Below are 23,664 nucleotides of genomic sequence, written 5' to 3'. Positions count from 1 at the left end.
GTGAGAATTTTTGCATCCATGGTCATCAAGGATATTGGTCTGTAATTCTCCTTTTTGATGGGGTCTTTGTCTGGTTTGGGGATCAAGGTAATGGTGGCCTCATAAAATGAGTTTGGAAGTTCTCCTTCCATTTCCATTTTTTGGAACAGTTTCAGGAGAATAGGTATTAATTCTTCTTTAAATGTTTCGTAGAATTCCCCTGGAAAGCCATCTGGCCCTGGGCTTTTGTTTGTTGGGAGATTTTTGATGACTGCTTCAATTTCCTTAGTGGTTATAGGCCTATTCAGGTTTTCTATTTCTTCCCGGTTCAGTTTTGGTAGTTGATACATCTCTAGGAATGCATCCATTTCTTCCAGGTTATCCAATTTGCTGACATAGAGTTGCTAATAGTATGTTCTTGTAATTGTTTGTATTTCTTTGGTGTTGGTTGTGATGTCTCCTCTTTCATTCATGATTTTGTTGATTTGGGTCATTTCTCTTTTCTTTTTGATAAGTCTGGCCAGGGGTTTATCAATCTTGTTAATTCTTTCCGAGAACCAGCTCCTAGTTTCGTTGATCTGTTCTACTGTTCCTCTGGTTTCTATTTCATTGATTTCTGCTCTGATCTTTATTATTTCTCTTCTCCTGCTGGGTTTAGGCTTTATTTGCTGTTCTTTCTCCAGCTCATTTAGGTGTAGGGTTAGGTTGTGTATTTGAGACCTTTCTTGTTTCTTGAGAAAGGCTTGTATTGCTACATACTTTCCTCTTAGGACTGCCTTTGCTGTATCCCAAAGATTTTGAACAGTTGTGTTTTCATTTTCATTGGTTTCCATGAATTTTTTAAATTCTTCTTTAATTTCCTGGTTGACCCATTCGTTCTTTAGTAGGATGGTCTTTAGCCTCCATGTATTTGAGATCTTTCTGACTTTCCTCTTGTGATTGAGTTCTAGTTTCAAAGCATTGTGGTCTGAAAATATGCAGGGAATAATCCCAATCTTCTGGTACCGGTTGAGACCTGATTTGTGACCTAGGATGTGATCTATTCTGGAAAATGTTCCATGGGCACTAGAGAAGACTGTGTATTCTGTTGCTTTGGGTTGGAATGCTCTGAATATGTCTTTGAAGTTCACTTGGTCCAGTGTATCATTTAAAGTCTTTATTTCCTTGTTGATCTTTTGCTTAGAAGATCTGCCCATTTCAGTGAGTGGGGTGTTAAAGTCCCCCACTACTATTGTATTGTTGTCAATGTGTTTCTTTGCTTTTGTTATTAATTGCCTTATATAATTGGCTGCTCCCATGTTCGGGGCATAGATATTTACAATTGTTAGATCTTCTTGTTGTATAGACCCTTTAAGTAGGATATAGTGTCCTTCTTCATCTCTTATTATAGTCTTTGTTTTAAAATCTAATTTGTCTGATATAAGGATTGCCACCCCAGCTTTCTTTTGGTGTCCATTAGCATGTTAGATGGTTTTCCACCCCCTCACTTTCGATGTGGGGGTGTCTTTGGGTCTAAAATGAGTCTCTTGCAGACAGCATATCCATGGGTCTTGTTGAGATAGGAGACTTTAAAAGGTGCAACAGTGAAATGGCTATATGGTTTTCTATTTATGTCCCCAGGTCTGGAAGCAGAAGGAAGTGACACAGACGTCTTCATGGTGATTGGGATTCTGGGGGAGTCAGTCACTTTCCCCTTAAATATCAAAAAATCACAGCAGGTTGTCAACATTGTTTGGAACTCTGAAACATCTGTTGCTTTTGTAACGCCAGGAGACTCAGGAACAGCACCCAAAGTTACTGTGACCCACCAAAATTATAATGACCGAATAAATGTCTCATGTAAGAACTACAACCTGGAGATCAGTAATTTGAGGATGGAAGACTCAGGCATCTACAAAGCCGACATAAATACAAAGATCCTTGAAGGGATGATCACCACCACCAGGCGCTACAACCTTCAGGTCTTCCGTAAGTTGTGGGAGGGTAAAGGGCTTGTTTTGTTTTGCAAATTTTCTATCTATAGAACACCTGTATTTCTTTATTGGTTTCCCTAAATCTTTCTGTACTTATAAATCCTTATATAAATACACCAATACTAAAAAAGAGGATGTGGTTGTTTGGTTTTAGCTATGTAATCTTCTATCAACAAGTTGTCCCATGGACCTGGTTTTTCTTTTCTATAAAATGTGAATAATCAATCATATTCTTCACTTCCCTTGGTCACTGGGAAGATCAAGTGAGATAGTGTATGGAAAGCACATCTTTAAAAAAAAAAAGAAAACCTCTTTATTTTATTTTATTTTTTTTAAAGATTTTATTTATTTATTTGAGACAGAGAATGAGAGATAGAGAGCATGAGAGGGAAGAGGGTCAGAGGGAGAAGCAGACTCCCCGCTGAGCGGGGAGCCCGATGTGGGACTCGATCCAGGGACTCCAGGATCATGACCTGAGCCGAAGGCAGTCGCTTAACCAACTGAGCCACCCAGGCGCCAAAACCTCTTTATTTTAAAATAAGTGTAGCTGCTTAGAGAGGTGTAAAGAACCAGGCAGAGAGGGGCGCCTGCGCGGCTCAGTTGGTTACGTGTTTGCCTTCGGCTCAGGTCATGATCCTGGAGTCCCCGGATGGAGTCCGGCATCCAGCATCGGGCTCCTTGCTTAGTGGGGAATCTGCTTCTCCCTCTCCCTCTGCCCATCATCCTGCTCATGCTTTCTCTCTCTCACTCTCTCTCTCAAATACATAAATAAAATTAAAAAAAAAAAAAAAAGAACCGTGCAGGGAGGTTCTGTGTGCACATCGCCCAGTCCCCCTTGTACACAAGTTACATCTTGTGTAACTATAGGAAAGCAGGAATAGGAACAGTTGTACGGGCTCTCATTTATGTGTGAGTATATGTGTAGCTTGCACGTTTATTCACATGTGCGCCCTCATGTGATCACCACCGCGATCAAGATCCTGAAGTGTACCATTGCGGCAAGACTCCCTCAACCGTTCAGAGTCACGCATTCCCTCCCCAACTCCCGGAAGACCTTAATCCGTTCGTCATACCTATCATTATGTTATTTCACAAATGTCACATACATGGACTCATGCAGTATGCGTGTTTTTGAGGTTGGCTTTTTTTCATGCAGCATAATTTATTTGAGAGTCATCTTAATTATTGCCAGTATCAATAGTTTATATCTTTTTATGGCTGAATAGTATTCCATGGTGTAGATGGACTAGTCTGTTCAACCATACACCTATCAAAGGATATTTTAGTTCTTTCCAGTTTGGGATTATGACTAATAAAGCTGCTATGCACATTCATGTACAAGTTTCTGCATGAAATGACTTTTTCTTCTTCCAGATAAATGCCCAAGAATGAAACCATGGTAAATCCATTTCTCTTTTTTTTCTTTAAAAGATTTTTTTATTGTGATAAAATATACATAACACAACATTTAACACTTTAACCATTTTTTAAAAGATTTATTTATTTATTTTAGAGAAAGAGAATGCAAGCAGGGGGAGGGGTAGAAGGAGAGAGTGAGAGAAGCAGACTCCCCGCTGAGCGTGGAGCCCCAACAAGGGACTCGATCCCAGGACCCCGAGATCATGACCGAGGCCGAAATCAAGAGTCGGATGCTTCACCAACTGAGCCACCCAGGCGCCCCTGTTTTCATCTCTTTATATGTTCAGTGATACCCACTCAGTCTCTGGAAACTGTTATACCATCTGCAGGTGGGGCAGACCATGGGAAAGTCTCAGAGAAAGCCGGGTTGCCCACCTAACAAAATCTATACCTTTTGGAGAGTTAGTGGAGAAGATAGTGAGACAAGAACTGACATTTACTGAACTCTTTGTGTCTGGCATTCTAGCACCTAATTTTTTAAAAAATATATAGAGATCACACATATTTAGGCAATACATGCACAGAGTAAAAGCAATACAGTGCATTGCAACTCAACAGTGGTCACTGTTGCTGGCTTGTTTTGTCTTTCCTATAGATAATTAATGTGGCTAGATAGATGATAGATGATAGAAAGACAGATGGACAGATGGGCATTAGAGAGTTCTTTAAACACAATAACCCATTTAGTCCTCACAACAAACAACCTTAGCAGGAAAAAATTATCCTCGTGTTATAACTGATGGAGCTAAACCTCAGTGAAGCTGTGTGCATCCCCGTTCTAGAGAGCAGCAGAGCCTGGTCGGACCCAGGTCTCCAGTGGCTTCTCCACTCTCAGCCACAGCCCTGCCCTTCTCTGCCCAGCAGCCTGATGCAGGTAACGTCTCAGTCCCTGCTGAGAACAATGTGATAGGATCCGGTTCTTGACTACCATCCCCCACCTCGACACCCAGCAAAAAAGAGTTTCTCTAAGAATAAGTAAATATCAAGCAGAGAGTTGGACATTTTTGTAAATCCAGTTTCTAAAGAAATGCGCGCGCTCACACACACACACACATTTTCGCTCATTTTTTGCTATATACATCTGTATAGATCACTGTTATAGCTCATCGAGGTCACTCCAAACTTCTCTGGGAGTTTTTCACAAGTCATCACTAAATCTGGTCTGGAATAGATCCGTTGAAGAGACTCACAAGACCAGGGTTTCTGGTGCAGTTGGAATAAGAAATATTTACAGCTTCCTCCTTACCATATTCTACTTCCTCACAGGCACAGACAACTTTAAAAATACCACATGAACCAGAAAGCCACATGCTGGTTCCTTCTGAATCCTTCCCACATGGCTAGGGGAGAAGGAACAAAGCCTAGCACAGCAGCCTGGCCAAAAATGAACTAAATTTACCAACTCAGAATGTGGGCATTTTCTTATCTGCTGGTAAAGGGAAGATCTTCCCTTTCCTTCTGTCGGCCCCAGATAGCTCTTACTTCAACCTAAATATAATTGTTCTTCTGTAACCCTTTACTAGCCTACAACTTGGACAGTTTACCTTTTGATTGTTTCAGTAAAAATATTTTTTTAAATGAACTTTTAAAGAGATTTTAACTTTTCACCAAAGGCACTTTAGAACAACACAAAACAACTCAGTGAAAACACACCAGAAAACAGAGCCCCAAAAAATTTTTTTAAAGACTGTTTCAGGGCGCCTGGGTGGCTCAGTTGGTTAAGCGACTGCCTTCGGCTCAGGTCATGATCCTGGAGTCCCGGGATCGAGTCCCGCATCGGCCTCCCTGCTCAGCGGGGAGTCTGCTTCTCCCTCTGACCCTCCCCCCTCTCATGCTCTCTCTCTCTCTCTCTCATTCTCTCTCTCAAATAAATAAATAAAATCTTAAAAAAAAATAAAGACTGTTTCATGCAACGGTGTGCTGGTTCTTGATGGTGTGTGTGATACAAAGGGCGTGCGGCACGATTTCATAAAAGGTAATAAAATATACACTGGTCTTTATCGTGCATTGCATAGAGCCAGTTGTATGCACAGAACGCTTTCATTGAGTTTTGCTGAACGTTCATACCTCCCAGTATACAGTGTCACTGACGAAGAAGCCAACAAGAATGCTGGCTGATAGTTTCATGAAGTGAGCTAATAAGGAAAAAGTAATTCAATAAACAAATATTTCAGAGCTTTGCTTGCACATTAACAAGAGAGACCTCTTTGCTGAGTTGGATAACGGTTTTCAAATACTGGAAGAATATTTCCTAGTTTTTTGGTGCTATTCACAATGTAATGTCTACAGACAGGAGGCACTTTTAAGTTTAATCGACCTTAGCCATCTTTCTTCCATTGTTTTCTTTTTTTTTTTTAATTTTTTTATTGTTATGTTAATCACCATATATTACATCATTAGTTTTTGATGCAGTGTTCCATGATTCATTGTTTGTTCATAACACCCAGTGCACCATGCAAAACGTGCCCTCCTCAATACCCATCACCAGGCTAACCCATCCCCCCACCCCCCTACCCCTTCCATTGTTTTCTTCAGTCTAGAGTGAAACTCCACCGAGCAGTCAACCCAGCCCAAGTTTGAGCACTTGCCAATCTGTCTTTTTGGGGGATGGGAGTAAAGGGAGAGAGAGGGAGAGGGAGGGAATCCATGGAGCCTCAATGCGGGGCTTGATCTCATGACCCTGAGATCATGTCCTGAGCCGAAATCAAGAGTTGGAGGCTTAACCAATGGAGCCACCCCGGTGCCCCATTATTTGTCAATTTCTGAGGGGTAAATACTCCCTCTGTGTTTTAAAACTTGCAGAATTGGGAAGACTTTGTATATCATTACAAAAGACAGATACTATAGATGTAAATAACTTTTAGAATGTAGATAAGAGTAAATTGGCTCCCCCCCAAAAAATAGAAAGTGGTGAATGTTGAGTATATATTAGCTTTTTAAAATATAATTAATTTAATTTTTTTTATTTTCTTGCAAGTTTTTATAATTTCATTTTTCATGAATAATTTCTGTAAATTTAACAGTTGGCTCTCCTGGTATAGGCTAACTCCAGCTTACCACTGACACATGTGTCTTCCCCTGTTAGGTCGGCTTGGAAAGCCAAAAATTATGCAGAGTTTAATGACGTCTATGAACAGCACCTGTAATGTCACCTTGACATGCTCTGTGGAGAAAGAAGAAGAGAATGTCACATATAGTTGGAGCCCCCTGGGGGAAGCGGGGAATGTAATTCGAATCTTCCGGACCCCCGACAACCAAGAGCTGACTTACACGTGCACAGCCTGGAACCCCGTCAGCAACAGCTCAGACTCCATCTCTGCCCAGCAGCTCTGTGCAGGTGACCAGCTCCATCCATCTCTCCTGCAGTCTCCAGGACTCACTCAGAAGAGCGGCCCGAGCTGGGCCCTGTTCCCCATGGGGCGGCGGGGGGAGGCCAGGCCTGGTCCCCAGGGGCATCTCCTCCCAGGAGGGCGTGGAAAAAAGGCCAGAGCTTTCTGAGATAGGCCATGCTTCTGGGGTGTTCTGAGGCAGGCCCTGCTTGGCCCTCTGATTCTGTTTCCAGTGCTGACTTTGAATAGCAGAAAGCCCAGTTTCCCTTGGAGATTTGGCACTCCCCTGGAGGGCACCCCGTTTTGATAGTGCCCCTGAATGTGGCCAAGCCCCGCTGTCTCTTCTGTTTGCAGACACTGCGGCAGGCCTCCATTCTCGCCGCACCGGGCTGCTGAGCGGGCTGGTGGTGCTCCTTCTCTTTATACTCATTGTGCCTTCGGTACTTTTGTTCCTTTTGTGCAAAAGAGGACAAGGTAGGATTTTTCCAGAAGGTAAAATGTGGAAATGTACCTTCCTTCTTCCTGGGACTGAAGTCATTTATCCAAGGTGGGGCAGAGCGGTCCTTTGTTCCGGGGAAATCCTTCTTCCAATCCCCCTCCTCTACCTCAACATCTCCAGAGTGCTGGCCCCTGGATGACAGTGCCCTGAGTGGGCTCCAGAATCTGTTCCTGTTGTCATCAGTGTCTGGTGGGCCCAGAACCTGGGTGTGAGTTCAGTACTGCCATTGAGAAGCTGTGCTTCACTGGACATGTGTGTTTCCCTCTCTGGCTCAGTGCTCTCACGTGTGAAATGAGATTTGAACTAGAGGGTCTCCTGGGTCACTTCCAATTCCATCATATTTTGACTATGACCTTTGGAGAGTCACAGAGGGACATGTACTAACTTTGCATTCCATGCGCATCACTAGATCCCTCTGGATCCCTCTGGATCCTTCTGTAATTGTGCCATCTGCAAAGCAGAAAACCTAATCTTAGGCCCCCAGAGGAGCATTGTGCCCTCCTATACCTCCTAGCCCCATGATCTCCCCAAATCTTCCTTTCCCACCAACCACAGTAACAAGCCTGGGTATAGAGGGGCTAAACCTCTGTTTCCATGTTCCTGACTCTCCTTTGGGTCTGATTCCTCAGGTTCCTTCTTGAAGCCCTTCAGTAAGAACTCTGGTAAGTTCTCGGCCACCAGTTTTCCCGGATGACAACTGGGAGAGATGAGTTCACGGCAGATTGGTTAAGACTCAGCCTGTGCCTTGCAGGCAGTCTGGGCCAAAGGTCCCAGCTCGGCTGTTTATCAGTTACAAGGGATCTGTCACCGTAAGCCTATTTTGTCAGTGGTAAACCAGACATAGAGGATGCGCTGCACATACTTATTAGGGGGATTAAACGGAATTACCCACATAAAGTACTTGGCCTGGAGCCTGGTACAGAGTAAGGACTCAGTAAACGTCAGCACTGCGCTTGCGACTGACGGCCCAGGCTCGGCACAGGAGGAGTTAAATTCTCTTCCCTGGAGAATTTAACTCAAATGGCATTGTGATGGGGAGAAGTCCCATAACCTGACTCAGGCCAAAGGGGATCTTCAGGGTTCCTCCAAGAGACATCTGTCTTCAGTCCCTCACAGTCTCTTGGGAAGGAAGAAGTGCTACTTTTTCCATCTATCAATGAGATGACAGAGAGCACTCGGTCTGGCTTGCCTGCCGGGTCTCAGGCAGGGTCTGGGTCGGTCTGGCTCACCTGCCTGGTCTGGGACAGGGTCTGGGACAGGACTTAACTCTGTGTGCCGCTTAAGCTCACTGTGATTTGTGGATATGTTGGTGCCCTGAAACATGAAGGCCCCAAATTCTAGCCATCTCTTTTCAACCTCACCCTAAAATGTCCCACATTAGGAGCAAGGAGAGGAACACACTGGGATGGATGCCTTTACCACCCCAGGAGTTCTTAAGAGCAGGGACTTGTCTCTCCGGACTTGGCCTCTCCGGGCTCCCACACCACATGAAATCCCAAGAGGGAGAGGCAGTCCCAGGACCCGAGCATCCATCTCAAGATGATGATAGCCATTTGACCTTTTAGGGCTTCATTTCTTTACCTTAAAAAGAGAACCTTAGAAGAGGTCATCTCTAAAATCTCTCTGCCTCTCACGCACGGTGCTTCTATGTTTCTTTGTGACAGATGCCATCTCAAAGAAAACAATATACACCTACGTCATGGTTACAAGAGATGCCCCGCCGGCAGAGGGCAGAATCTACGATGAAATCCCCCAATCCAAGGTGAGCTGATGCCACTCATGGGTCCTCACCACCAGCCCCAGGAAAGGGAGTTGGGGCAGCAGGCCAGGGATCTGGAGGGTCCAACCAAGCATCGTCATGTCAGGGAAATGATGCTGTGAGCCCCCCGACGAGACAGGAACATGGCCGATGGTCACCCCGTGGCAGCCTCTAGGGGTGGAGGCCGCCAGCTTCCACACGGGGGTCTGGCTCTGGGTGAGGTGAGAGGCCTGACTAGGAGTGGAGTGCCCTCCACGAGGGACAAACAACAGGGGAGCCCCTGGTGTAAGGGGAGGGCTGCTAGGTGGCCACCGACGCGGGAACAGGAGGCTGAGGGGCCTCCAAGGGCACAGAATCGAGAGAGGTCCCCCCTTTTTAAAAGATTTTATTTCTTTATTTGAGTGAAAAAGAGAGCACGAGCAAGGGGAGAGGGAGAGGGAGAAGCAGACTCCCCGCTGAGCAGGGAAACCCCATATGGGACTCAATCCCAGGACCCTGGGATAATGACCTGAGCCGCAGGCAGACGCTTAACGGACTGAGCCACCCCAAGAGAGGTCCCCTTGAACTTCCTGGTGTGGCGGCGGCACACCCCCTCCTCCCACCTGCCTTTCACCTGCCTGCCCTGCCCTCACCTCCACCCTGAACCAGGCTTCCACAAGCACCGCCTCCCTCTGTGCCCCGCCCCCCGCCCGCATGCTCCCCCCGAGGTCGACAAGAGTGCTGGGCAACAGAGGTCTGCCTGGTCCGTCTAGCACTGTGCTTGGACTGATGGGCGGCTAGGGGCCCAGAGCCAAAATCTTCAGTGAGCAAGCCCCGGTCCGAACCATGCAAACCCCTCCTCTTGGCTCCTGAGGGTTTTACCCAATGGCTACCCACTCCTCCCGCCCCATACCCGGCCCTGACCCTCTCCGAGGCTGGGTGGAACCAGAGCTGAGGCCGGGAGAGGAGGCCATCTGGTGGGAGTGGGAGCAGGGGGGCAGCAGGCCGGGCAGAGGAAGGAAGGGGGCTTGGCGAGGTTTTGCCTGGGCTCCTCACTGAGGGCAAGATGGGTGTTTTACAGGCGCTCCCTGCCAAGGAGGAGCCGGTGAACAAGGTTTATTCCACATTGCAGACTGATAAGGTAAATCCTTTCTGACTTCTTATCCCTGTTGCCTGTGTGTTCCAACCATTCTGCTGTACCCTGTCCATCCAAGCAGGGGCCAGCTCTTGGCGCTCTTCTCTGTCCCTCTCAGGACTAACTGCTGAGGGCCGTGGCCCATGGGTGTTTCACACCTGCACAGAGCCCGGCTCCCAGGTCCATGGCCATCCAAAAGCTGGCCTGCTTGGGATGCTGGGCCTGCCTCTAAATGCAGGAGCCCCCAGGCCTCTGACCTGCTGTGTGGAAACTCCAGCCTCTAGAGCAGCTGGGGCCATGCCGGCTCACAGAATAAAACTAGACAACAGGTGCCCCCCTCTGGACAGAAACAGGCCCACACCAGGTGCCCAGACCGACAAGTAGAACACAGGCTGAATTTCAGTTCCCGTTTCCTCCACCAGCTGGCTTGTACAGGGTGCAGCCTGCACAACAATTTGCAACGGAGCAGTGACACTCACAGTACCCTGTGCCTCGGTGTCCTGCTCTGGAATATGCATAGACGGAAGGTCTATGTCACTGTCCATGAGGATCCTCATTTCTGCTACAGTCAGAAAGCCAGCTTTGGGGTCTCTTGGCAAATCAAATGTTTTGCCAGTGTTCCTGTTTAATAGCTGGGCAAAATCATCATGAAAGATAAATAGGGACCCAGGGAGTCTAGGGGGAAGGGAAAGTCGTGAGAACAAAAAACATTAGGAAATTCGCTGCAGATGGATGGGAAATGAGAAGTAAAAGCTGATTCGGTAGAGGGCATCTGTGAGCTGCAGATGCAGGAGACTTGCAAGAGAACTCAATGCACAGGTCGTTGGGGTGCGAAGCTAAGCCAGTGTCCTGGAGCCCGGGAAGAAAGGGCCTTCACTCCCTTAGTGCTCAGGAGAGGGAAGGAAGGAGAAGGAGACGAAGGGGCAACGGAGGGACGAAGGACAAGGGGAAGGGGAAGGAAGAAGTGAGGGGCAGGGGGCCGCATGTGTGAGCCGAGATCTGAAGGAAGGGGAGGGCACGGAGGTGACACTGGCAAGGACTGGATCAGAGGGATTAATCAGGGCGGCCGCGTTGAGGCATCTCAAAGTGCGTCCTCTAGACAAGGCCAATGGCAATTATTGATTGGTCATTATATAATTTAAGAAGAATTGTTTTTCCTATCCTGTTGGGTCCACTTTATTTGGGAGCAGGGTGTGGGGAGGGCTCTAGGTCTGTCCACATAACTAGAGCACGGGACGCCAGTGAAGGCAACTCGCCAGTATGTGAAGTGCCGTTATGGGGCTTCAGAAGGAGCTGAGGCTCAGCTAGGAACAAGGAAGGCAGGTAGCTTGAGCCTGGATGTTGCCCAAGCCTATAATCAAAATCAATGCTAATACCCCCATTCCGTCCTGCTGCTTTTTTCTGGGCTCTGCAGTTGATGACCCAAGGGCTTGCAAGCGGGTGACCAGAGCAGAGGCAAGGGACCCAGCAAAGGGCAAGGCCCTGCTGCCCCAGATTCCGCCAGCACCAGGGAGGCCTGAGGCATCTCCCTGTGCCGTCTGTCTGTCCCAGGCACCACCCAGGGCTGGGCTTCCCCAGCAGCATCTCTCAGTTAACCTGCAGTTCCAACTCCTTCTTGTGCACAGATGGGGAAAACCAGCTCTCAGGACGGCAAACCTCCTGGGATTTCAACCTATGAAAATGTGATCTAGGCTCATGGCCAGCATTCTCCCTGTGGACACTGAGCTTCAACAACCATCGATACCCAGGCAGATGCCCCGGACCCAGACTTTCTCTGCGTACGTCTTACCCGGAGATTGCAAACCATCACGCCCCAATCTGTGACTTTTTTGTGACTGGAGGTGATGAGCCTTCCCAGCAACCCCCTATGTAGACAGGATTGGTATTTTGCACACCTGTACCAGGCCATGGCACACCACTTAGGATGCTCTGATCATACTCAATGTCTGTGGGGAGCCCTGGGGCACGGCCTCCACAGTCCACACAGCACCTGAGACAAATTAGGCAAAAGCACCCTTCCCCCGAGGCAGATGCAGCCCCTCCCAAGCACGTGGCTTGATGAGTAGAGTGTGGGCTGCATTTCAGCCTCTATGTGCCCCTTTGCCCAGGAACCTTTGTGCAGGGGCGGCTGGCTGGCCCGGCCCGCCCATACATGATGGTGTCACACGGGAAGCCATGGGAGGTGTGGCTCTCGGCTGTGCAGACACACTCTCCAGATGGAGGGTTGGAAAATGCTCCTTCTGTAGGGACTAGACAGCTGCAGCATTTTTCTTCAGGCTCTACTTCAGAAGCCTCATAAGATTTTCTTTCTGGCCAAGCTTTCAACTTGACTGGGCCATTCATGGGGTGCCCAGACATTTGGTTAAACACGATTCTGGGGGGGATCTATGAGGGCATTTCTGGATGACATTAACATTCGGATTGGTAGATTGAGTAAAACAGATTAATCCCCACTCCAGTACGGGTACATATCACCAGATCCATCAAGAGCCTGAATAGAAGAAGAAGACAGAGTAAGGGAGAATTAATTCTCTCTGCCTGGCCATCTTAGAGCTGGGATATCAGTCCTCCTGCCTTAGGACTTGGACTTGGACTGGAACTTACACCATCAGCTCTCCTGGTTCTCAGGCCTTTGGACTTATGCTGGAGAACTACACCATCAGCGGTCCAGCTGCAGACCTTGGGATTTCTCAGTCTTCATAAGCACACAAGCCAGCTCCTTGTTATATCTGTTTCCTGTTGGTTCCATTTCTCTGAAGAACCAGACTAATACCTATTCCAAGCAGCCTCGGCAAGAAGAAGAGACCGTACTCAGTACCCCATTCACCAAAAGGACTTGACCAGCTATATTTCTGACACTTTAGGGGGGCTGAGTACAACCCAACCATCGAAACAAGAGACCTTAAAAGAAGCGGGTCATTCTTCAGAGGGAACTTGGCAGATGATGGTGTAGATGATGAAACTGGCTTCACTTCACCTCTGTTACTAAGGTTCAGTCCAGAGAGTCACTGCTTCATGCTTTGGTTCGATGCCCCTGAGCCCCCGCCACCAGTGCTGAGAAGGAATCACCCATGGCTGAGCAGAACATTCAAGTGATCGTATGAAGAACCGTTTCCCTTATGTGTGAGCACCCATAACCAGCTAAATCCTAAATCCCCATGAACAATCCCAGGCTGGGCAGCAGAAGTGAGCTGCATTTAGGCAGAAGGAAGGTGTTAGTCTCAGTGAATGGTTCCATTGAACCATCTAGCCCCGACCACCATTAGCACTGTGTTGGGGGATGCAAGACCTCCAAAGTATCAGATGAGCGTAATGTCTGCCCTGGTCTAGCTGCCCCGTGCAAGGCAAGCGCGGACACTATAGTTAAATGCTGAATTACACGTTTTGGGGAGTGGCAGGAGCTAGTACAGTCAGGGAAGTCTTCATGAAGGAGGTGGAGCTGAAGCTGGGCTCTGGAGGAAGGGTAGGATCTGGCTGAGAATGGAGAAGACAGATGGCATCCAACTGAGGAAGGCACAAGAAAGAAGCAGAGGCTGAGTCGGCATGATGTGTTTTGGGCACCACCCCAGAGGCACTGAGCACGTTCACAGTCCCTTGCCTATGATGGCAGAGTGCCTCTGCTTTGGTGTGCCGCCCAACCCCCAGCCCTTTCCACACACATGAACGCTCAGCTCAAATGTCACCTCCTCTGTGAAGCTCTCCCTGGCATCACTGGTCAAATTAATTATGGCTCTTTTTGCCCTCTCCCCCCCCCTTAGTCCTTATATCACTGCAACTCATTTTTTTCTGCTTCACGGTATAGATCATTATTTGTTTCCCTCCACACTGTACATACTGAAGGGCAAGATCCATGACTTCATGACCATGGAGAGTGATCACGAGCGATGAAAGTTTTAGTCCCCTGTGCGTCCACCACCAGCCAACGTTTTGCCTTGTACCCTGCCTGTGAGCAATAAATGCTATTGAATAGAATTGAAAATGACCAGCCAGCTCAAATAGAAAGTACACGTTGCAAGTATGGATAGAAGCCAACAAGCATAGTGGAATCCAATTATGGCAAGTGTTAAATGTCAGAATGCAGACGTCAGTGTAAGGACGTTTTGGAGGGAAAAGACTCTCAGAGTTAGACCAGCGAAGACGTCACCTGAAGCCATGAACCAGGGGTGAGCGAAAGGCAGTCACTCCAGGGAGGGAAGGAAGAAATAAGGAGACTTGTCATAAGGATGGAGAAGTTCCAAAGGGGACACCGAACAGGCTGGATTTCCCCTAAAATAAAAGCATGCCTCGCCTTTGTGTGAGCTGAGGGACCGCTGCTGAACATGGTCCTTCTCTAAACTGTCCTTGCTTCACCCTGGTGCGTTCACCCAGTGACATTGCTAGTGTCCTACAGCCCCAGTGGCAAGTAGGGGAGAGGAACAGAAGGAGAGGCCAGAGTTCCTTGGGTCTTCCGGGAGAACAAGCCTGGGAAGGAACTAGTACCCAGGAATTCTTCATGTGGCCTTTGGGATTTGGGACCACTGAGCTCCGGTCTCTCACTTTCTTTTCTCTGACTCTTCTGATTTATGAAGATATAAGCTACTCACCCCGTCCCTAAGGGCTTGGTTCTCAGCTTCTCCTTCTGTAAAATGGGTGTGATCCCATGTATCACACTAAGATGGGCCAGTTTTTACGAAGGTGCATTGAAATTGGAACCTTGGGCGCAGGGCCCTCTAGTGGCAAGTGCCGGTAAGGCAGCACAAGCCAGGCACCTGCGGGTCCACATGGGCTTTCGGCAGAGAACAGAGAACAGGAGAAACAGCGCAGCGAATGCCTCTCAGAAAAAGAAAGTGAAGCCGATTTAAAATGTGATGCTTTTAAAAAAGTTATAGAATGCTCTAAACTGCACAGCCCACAAGAGAGGAGCTTGGCTGGGCCACTTTGGAAACCCAGCAAAGAAAGGAAGGAGCCTGATTGGTCTGGTGATTCTTTTTTCCTCTTTTTTTTTTAAGATTTTATTTATTTGAGAGAGAGAGTGAGAAAAAGCGCGCGCGCACAAGCGGGGGGAGGGGCAGAGAGCGAGGGACAAGCTCCGCCTACTGAGCCCCACGCGGGGCTCAATCCCTGGACCCCGCGATCATGACCTGAGTGGAAGGCAGAAGCTTAACCCACTGAGCCACCCAGGCGCCCCTGGCCTGGTGTTTTGTAGGTTCAGCCTGGAGAAAAGAAGTGGCTGGGCCATATTTTCTTCCAGATCTATTACTTTTCTTCTACTTGACCTTTCCCGGGTGCGAGTAACTTTCTCAAGAACCCTTAGAGACAGTTTCTACTGGCTGTAAAATGAAGTTTGGAGGAGAAGGCAGAAGGCAGAAGGGTACTGAGTGGTCCCAAACGCAGGCTTCGATGCTGGAGTGCCTGGGTCTGAATCCTGGTTCCTTCGTTCTGTGACCTCAGGCAAGTTAGGTTCACCTTACAGTGCCTCGGTGTTCCCACCTGCAAAATGGGGACAGTAATAGCTCCTGCTGTGTAGAGTTAGTACGAGGCAGCACTGTCAGAATATGCCTATAAGCTGATCTTACAGGCTTGAACCTTCATCAGGTGCTGAGCCTGTATCAGGTTCTTGCAGCACAAATGTAGCTGATATTGTGCTCAATTAGTGTTTAGTTAAGTGAACTTAACTCCCAGTCCTCCTACACCGATGCTTGTTCCTCCTGTCATTTCACTTACCATGCTACCCCCCCTGCATCGGCTCCCCAGCCAGACGGAGAGAACAAGGGCTGGTCTGAATAATAATAATGCCAACAGAGACCTCCTGAGGGCAGGGAGACTGTAAGAGTTAATTAACGGTTTCCTTTGTATACCAATTGCTATACTAGATGCTTTTTACAACTCACAACAACAACAATTCTTCCAGCTTATGTTAAGACTGAGGGAATAAATACCTGGCAAAATCAGGCAGCTGGGGAACACAGGACTTGAATTCAAGACTTCTTGTCACAAAGAGCCACATACTTGCACCTGACCATGCACTTGAGCCTTCCTATACCTGGCTCTGGACTCCCAGCACCGGGCACTTTTCTTGACACTTCATAGGTGGACCACAAATATTTGTTGAATGAATATGTATGTATAATAATATTTTAAAGACACCAAGAGCAGCTCCAAGTAAATGTATTCATATATTAATTCCGTTGTTGTCTGGATAACCACTCAACTCTTCTACTAGAAACACCCATTAAGAATCTTGAGTAGAGCTCACTGTCTGCATTTTGGGCAGAGCTGGTTTCACAGCCAATAAGGGATCTAGGTCATAAACACTGCTGATGAGTTGTTATGAGAGAAAAACTGTGCAAATTTCCACTATTAATATCAGAAGAATAACGAAAACAGAAGGAGAGGTAAGAATTTATGAGTTGTGCAACACTATTTAAAAGTTTAGAAAAAGCTGAACCTTTAAGTTTTGATGACCCACCATACTCATAATAGCTAACATTTATTGGAGCCTACTATGCACCGTTCCCCACCCGAAGGTTTTATATGTACTAACTCATCTAAAGCCCACATAGGAAACATTAAAATTCATCTAATCCCTGAAGATGCAATCCTCCTTCACTTTACAAATTAAGAAACTGAGTCACAGAAAGACTCAGCAACTAGTCCAAGATACTATGGAAACCAGGACTCCACTGCTGGCCTCCCAGGTCCAGGGGCTGGGCACCGAGCCACTGTTCTCAGTGCCTCCCCTACCCACAGCTTCCCAAGGCAGGAAACTTGTATTCTTGACTCCAGATGCCCTACGTCTAAGCAGTCACTAGGTCTTGTCAAGTCCAACTCAACCATGTCCCCTCAATCTGCCTAGCCTCCCTCCCGGTGTCCGTTCTCCCAGGTCATTCCTTTATCACATGTGACCTGGGCTGTTATCACATAAAGAGCAATCTTTCCAAAATGCTCACCTTATCGCTTTATTTTTCTACTGAGAAATTTTTCCTGTGGGACCAGACTCCTGAGCAATTTGACCCATCAGACTGTCCGGGCCTTTCTCCTGCTTCCTCCCTAAGCTGCAGTCACACAGAAGTACGTGGGTTCAAGAACCCACCAAATCCTTTCCTGCTCTATGTCTTTGCCCACGCTGTGTCCTGTGCCTGGAAAACCTTCTCTCCTTTCCATCTCTAGCTATTTTATACTCAAGGACCAAACCAAGGATCCCTCTTTGTGTAGAACTCTGAACCCCCCCAACTCAAAGCTAAATATATAGCTCGCTTGTAAATTTCCATTAATAAAGTATTTATTGCCCATAAATTTTACCTCCTAAGTGCCTAAGAAATGAGACTACAGGCTCCATTTCAGCAGGTAAACACAAACTATTCGATAATGCACCTATTTTTGTGTGTGTCTTACTTTGTTTTTGTTTTTCAAGAAAAGAGACCAAGCAAGTAGCAAAGAAACAGCAAAGACTCTCCAACATGACAAAGGGCCTGTGCCGTCTGAAGCCTCAGGCCCTGAGTAGCCAGAAAGGGACTGTGGGGTTGAGGGCAGTAAGACAGAAATTGAGGACGAGGAAGTCTACTGTGAGAGAGATGACCAGGACCCCGAGAGAGGATGGAAAGCTAGCCACTGGGAGGGCCAACGCCAGAAGCAAGAAACCAGAGTGCAGCACAGGCACGTGGCTGGAGGAAGGGAAGGCAACTCTGCCTCCATCATCCTAAAGATAGGAAACTGGGCACTTAAGTCACACCTCCCTCCAGGACAAGAGCTTTGCTTTATTCATCTTGTTGTTCACTGCAACCATGATAGAAGCTAGTGCCTAGCAGAGCTCCATAAACATATGAATAAATATTTGTTGAACCAAACTCAGATTGGGACCCAGACACTGGGATTCTCCTTTTCAGAGTCTGGGTCTAGGGAATGGAGAGCAGAGGTTGTGTGGGTCGCTCACGGTGCCACTTGGAGAAAGCCCTGGGCTTTTCAGTGAGAAGAATGCGCTGTGGTTCCCTCACAACTGTTGGTGCAGGACCTCAGGATGTTTTGTAAAACCCTGAAGGAGAATGGACTTGCTAAGAGGTGGTGTGTGAGATTTCAAATGGAAGCTTCTAGATCTGAAAACACCTCCATAACTCCCCGCTGATCAGAGAAGCTCCAGATCCTCTGCTCTGAGCAGCTCTTTGCAGATGTGCTTGGGCTCCCAGCTACCCCAGCTACATCTCCACATCCCTTTCTTGTTGGGCTGAAATTAAGCTGCTACCCTGAAGAACTTCAGAGTCCCTTTGTAGAAACTCTGTAAGCAGATACAGAACTACTTGAGAAGATTTTTTTAAAAAATTGGTGGCGTTTTCCCAGTGCCCTGAGGTTCTGGCACATTTCATTTATTTTAGCCTTATGCGTTAGCCCTAGGACCCTTTCTCTACCTCTCCTCCTTCCCCTCACCACCTCCAAATCCAACGCCCCCTACCACTCATCCCTCAATGCTCAGTGCAAACGCCCCTTCCTGGGAGCAACTTTCCCTGCTCCTGCAGACCATGTTTGATGCCCACACTTTGTTCTCATTGTACTACATGTCTTTCCTTCACAGAAGATTTCAAACTTTGTCTTTAAATATTTCTCCTTGTGATTATTTAGTTAATGTCTCTCTTTCCTCACTAGACTGTGAGCTCCATCAGGGCACAGACCATGGCCGGTTTTGCTCACCATTTGTACCCACAGTACCTGACCCTGTGCAAGTTGGAGAGGAAGTTTTCAATGTTATCATATTTTGATTAACTAATGAAGATGTAGCAGTTTGTGCAGGCTTCACCTGCCTTACCTGGAACGTGAGAATCCTTTGGTCCATGTCTCAATGACAAAGCTATTTATTCCTAAGCAGTAAGACCCTTAATAAGTCTCTAACCTTTGGGTAGAAATGCAGTAGAAAATGCACCATCGAATGTACTTCCTGTGCAGGAAACATAGTTAAGGGTCAGAAAACATAGAAAAGAACTAACATTATAGGGCTAAGACTGTTATCCTTGGAAAGGCATGCTCACAAGGTTGTCCTGGGCTGGTGTCTGGGAAGTTGGATTTGGGGAGTTTAACCACACCCTGATAAGAGTGGTTCACTGAGCTTAAACTATTTGTACAATTTGGTTTGTGCTAAACACCTGATTTCCTTCTGGGGTTCTGAAATTTTGGTATGTGCTAGGCAGACAGTGCTTCCATTTCTGACAGTTGAAAAAAAAAACCCTGGAATTCTGGGCTGAGGCAGGCTTCCAGGTGGACAACATTTCACACATGTTGGCACAATACGTTGCTAGAAGAATTAAGAATGGTCCTGTGTGACTCCACTGGGATAAGACTCTTGGAAGCTTCACCAGGTTTCTTCTGGACACAACTCCAGGTACCATTCCCTTTGCTGATCTTGCTTTGATCTATTTCCTGTAATAAGTCGTAGCCATGAGTAGGACTATATGCCAAATCCTGTAAGTCCTCCTAGTGAATCATTGAACATGGAAGTAGCCTTGAAAACCCCTAACACACCTCCTAAATGTTTTTGCAGTCTATCTGACTTCTCCCCTTTCATCTGCCAATAGCTGCTGCAGTCATGGCCCCCACCACCTCTTCCTGGACAACAGCAGCTTCCCTCCCACATCCACACTCATCCTGGTCCAATCCATTCTCTATACCACAGCCAGAGTGGTCTTTCCAAACACAAATGTGATCCTGGTGGCAGGAGGAACCAATGGATTGCTGGTGTACCTTTATATCTGTAGTGGTTCACAAGCTGAAAGTTTATAAGTAGAAGAACTTCTTTAACCAGAGAAAAATTGGAAACAATATTCAGTAATCTAATTCCCATAAATGTGCCAAGGCTAGGTGGTCTCATGAACTAGTTCTATCATAGTCAGTGAAAGGATAATTCCCATGTAATTTTAACTGTTCCAAAGCATAGAAACTTCAAAGTTCATTGAGCACTATTAATATAACACTGATTCCAAACTAGATGAGGATGATTCTCCAACAAGAAAAATATAGGGATCAGCAAACAACAGCCTGTGTACAAATCCAGCCTGCCAAGTGTTTTTATATAACCTGTGGGCTAAGAATAGTCTTTACAATTTCCAAAGGTTGAAAAAAACTTGAAAGAATAATATTGGTAACATGTGAAAATTATATGGAATTCAAATTTCAGTGTTCCTAAATAAAGTTTTATTGGAACACACACAACAGTCATCTGTTTGTGTATTGACAATGGCTGCTTTCATTCTACAACAGCCAAGTTGAATAGCTGCAGTGAAGAATGTATCGTTGCACAGTGTAAAATATTCACTATCTTGACTTTTACAGGAAAAAAGTTGTCAACTCCTGATAATCTCACTTATACATATAAATATTAAGATCTTAATTTAAAAAATAAGAAGAAAAAATCTTAATTTAAATTTTAGTAAATGAACCAAGCAATGCATGAAAAGAAAAAAAAAATACAACAAGTAGGGTTTATCCCCAGAATGCAAAGATGATTTATCTTTAAGAAATCTTCTATTGCAATTTATTATTTAAACACATTAAAGAGGAGGGAAAAAAACCATAATCATCTTGACTGATGCCAAAAAATGTATTTGATAAAATTCAACAACCACAACTGATTAGGAAAAAAATTAGCAAATAGAATAAAAATAGAAGACGTTTCAGTCAATGCCCAATCAGAAAAATTGAAACCATGTTAAATATACAAACCCCACAAATTGAACATAAGAATTGAATACAAAAGTGATGGAAGGGTTTGAGGAGTGAAACAGGGAAGATGAGGTTATTGACCAAGTCCGGGAAGGTGTTACCACTCTTGGGGGAATTTGCCTTTGGAACTAGTGCTGTCCCATCACAGGATGCCAGGAGTCCGTACTCCAACCAAAGCCACAAGAATCTGGGAGCCTAAGTTGCCCCGCCACGGTGGCTGCCATCATTGGAGCCAGAGCCCAGAAATACCACACTGCCAAGACTTCTGGAATGACTGCTGGAACTGCATTGCTAGACCAAGAACCCTGGGACTGCATTCATTTCCCACTATTGCTGCCACTGCTGGGGACATGATCAGAAGCCAAGATGGAAAAAACATTTCTCCCTTCTTCCCACTTTCCAGTGTTTCACCAGTACCACCCATTGATAAAAGTATAGAATAATATCTCTCATGAATGTTGATGCAAAAATCCTCAACAAAATACCAACAAACCAAATTCAGTAGCACATTAAAATGATTATATATCATGACCAAGTTGGATTTATTCCTGGAGGGCAAGGATAGTTCAACATAAAAAAAAACAATGACTGCAATAGAACAATTAATAGAATGAAAGGGGGAAAAAAACCACATGATCATCTCATTTGATGCAGAACAAACATTTGACAACATTCAACACCCTTTTCATGATTAAAAACAGTTAACAAATTAGGAATACAAGGAAATTACTTCCACATAATAAAAACCATGTATTAGTTTGCCAAAGCCTCCCATAACAAAGTACCACAGGCTGGATGGTTTAAACAACAGAAATGTATTTTCTCACAGTCCCAGAGGCTAGAAGTCTGCAATTAAGATGTCAGCAAGATCAGTTTATTGTGAGGCCTCTCTCTCTGGCTTATAGATGGTTTTCTTCTCCCTGTGTCTTCATATATCTTCTCTCTGTGCATGTCTATGTTCTGATCTCTTCTTTTTATAAAAACATCAACCTTATTGAATTAGGGTCCACCCATACGATCTTATTTTAACTTAATTACCTCTTTGAACACCTTATCTCCAAATACAGTCACGTTCTGAAGTACTGGGAGTTAGGACTTCAACATGTGGGTTTTGGCAGGACACAGTTCAGCCTATAACATTCTGCCTTCTGCATCCCCCAAATATGTCCTTTTAACGAGTAAAATGTGTTCACTCCATCCCAACAGCCCCAAAGTCTTAACCCATTTCAGTATCAACTCTCAGTCCAAAATCTCATCTAAATATCATCTAAGTCAGGTATGTGGGAATCTCAAGGTAGGACTTATCCTGAGGGAAAATTTAACTCCAGTTGTGAATCTGTAAAACCAGACAAGTTATATGCTTCCCCAATATAATGGTGAGACAAACAAAGGATAGACATGCCCACTCCAAAGGGAGAAATAGAAAAAAGGAAAGGAATCACATTTGTTTTGTTTTTTTAGAGTCCATATACAAGTGAAATCATATGGAATTTGTCTTTCTCTAACTTACTTCAGTTAGCATAATGCCCTCAAGGACCAACCATGTTGCTATGATTTCCCTTATATGTGGAATCTAAAACAAAACAAAACACACAATCAAATTATGACAACAACAATCAAATTATGACAATAACCCAAAAAACCCCAAGCTCATGGATAGAGATAACAAATTAGTGGTTGTCAGAGGGGAGGGGGGCATGAGGAGAGGGTGAAGTGGGTGAAGAGTTTCAAAAGATAAAAAATTTCCATTATAAAATAAATAAGTCATGGAGATGTAATGTATGTTATGAAAACTATAGTTAATCATATGTATTGCATATTTGAAAGTTGCTAAGAATAAATCTTAAAAGTTCTCAACACAAAAGAAATTGTAACTATGTATAGTGACCAATGATAACTAGACTTATTGTGGTGATTATTTCCCATTGTATACAAATAGAGAATCATGTTGCACACCTGAAACTAATATAACTACGTCAATTATACGTCAGTAAAAAAAAGGAAAGGGGTCACAGTTCCCAAGCAAGTCCAAAATCTAGCTGGGCAGATTCTATTAGATTTTAAATGTCTAATCCTCTTTGGCTCCACGCTCTGTTTGGTGGATCCACCTGGGTGGCTCTGCCTTCTGGGACCACCAGGTTCATCCTCTCCACCTCCAGCAGTGGCCCCACCCCTCTATAACCAAAAGCAGCCCTGACCCCTGAACTGTGCCTTAGGGCCCATAGTGGCAGTGTCAGCCCTGGCTTTTTTCTCATTTCTGGAATGATAATACATGTTTGCAGCTGGATAACTTTATTGGTCTATCCTGTAGAATTCCAGAAATCCCATGGCCTTCCTTAATCTAGTCCTGTCTCTGTCTCCTTCAGTCCAAGTTGACAGCCTTTCTGCTGGTATAAAATTCCCAAAAGCCTTGTTGGTCTCCCATGCAATTCACAGAGGCCCGCACCATCAGACAACAGGTCCTCCCCAGATTGTTCCTGGATAACCCCATCTCTATCCCTCGCTTCCCCTGAAATGATTAATTGTATCCATAAGTCACACACCTGTAATTCAGCCCCATGATAGGCCATATATGAAAAACTCACAGCTAATATCATACTAAAAGGGGAAAGAATAAAAGCTTTCCCCCTAAGATAAGAAGACAAGGATGCTGGTTTTTACCATTTCTACTCAACATAGTATTTGAAGTTCTAGCCAGAGCAATTAGGCAAGAAAAAGAAATAAAAGGCATCCAAATTGGAAAAGAAGTAAAATGATCTCTGTTCATAGATGACATGATCTAATATATAGAAAACCCTAAAGATTACACACACACACAAAAACCTATTAAAACTAATAAATGAGTTAAGCAAAGTAGCAATATGCAAAATGAACACACAAAACACAGTTGTTTTCATACACCAACAATG

The 23,664-nt window shown here is 45.5% G+C and overlaps 1 protein-coding gene across 5 annotated transcripts in view; it reads left to right on the top strand.

The window, feature by feature from the left end:
• The window catches only part of CD84 (CD84 molecule), a 34,106-nt gene extending 12,766 nt beyond the window's left edge, over nucleotides 1-21,340 (top strand). Inside the window, exons 2-9 of one of the 5 annotated variants that reach the window (XM_025860616.2) lie at nucleotides 1,600-1,637; nucleotides 1,750-1,947; nucleotides 6,457-6,708; nucleotides 7,055-7,192; nucleotides 7,829-7,861; nucleotides 8,864-8,961; nucleotides 10,019-10,078; nucleotides 11,698-21,340. In XM_025860616.2, the coding sequence (XP_025716401.1) occupies nucleotides 1,854-1,947; nucleotides 6,457-6,708; nucleotides 7,055-7,192; nucleotides 7,829-7,861; nucleotides 8,864-8,961; nucleotides 10,019-10,078; nucleotides 11,698-11,763 (741 nt within the window). In that variant the 5' untranslated portion in view covers nucleotides 1,600-1,637; nucleotides 1,750-1,853 and the 3' untranslated portion in view covers nucleotides 11,764-21,340. Of the gene's footprint in view, nucleotides 1-1,599; nucleotides 1,948-6,456; nucleotides 6,709-7,054; nucleotides 7,193-7,828; nucleotides 7,862-8,863; nucleotides 8,962-10,018; nucleotides 10,079-11,697 lie in introns of all 5 variants that reach the window. The other 4 variants (XM_025860614.2, XM_025860613.2, XM_025860617.2 and 1 more) reach the window with 4 other exon arrangements.
• Nucleotides 21,341-23,664: the final 2,324 nt, after the last annotated feature.

The sequence above is a fragment of the Callorhinus ursinus genome, unplaced genomic scaffold (genome assembly GCF_003265705.2).
Source record: "Callorhinus ursinus isolate GAN/ISIS: 27379988/994484 unplaced genomic scaffold, GSC_fseal_2.0 scaffold88, whole genome shotgun sequence".
Lineage (NCBI taxonomy): Eukaryota > Metazoa > Chordata > Mammalia > Carnivora > Otariidae > Callorhinus > Callorhinus ursinus.
Note: the sequence above shows the minus strand (reverse complement) of the source record. Positions and strands in the feature narration are given on the sequence as shown.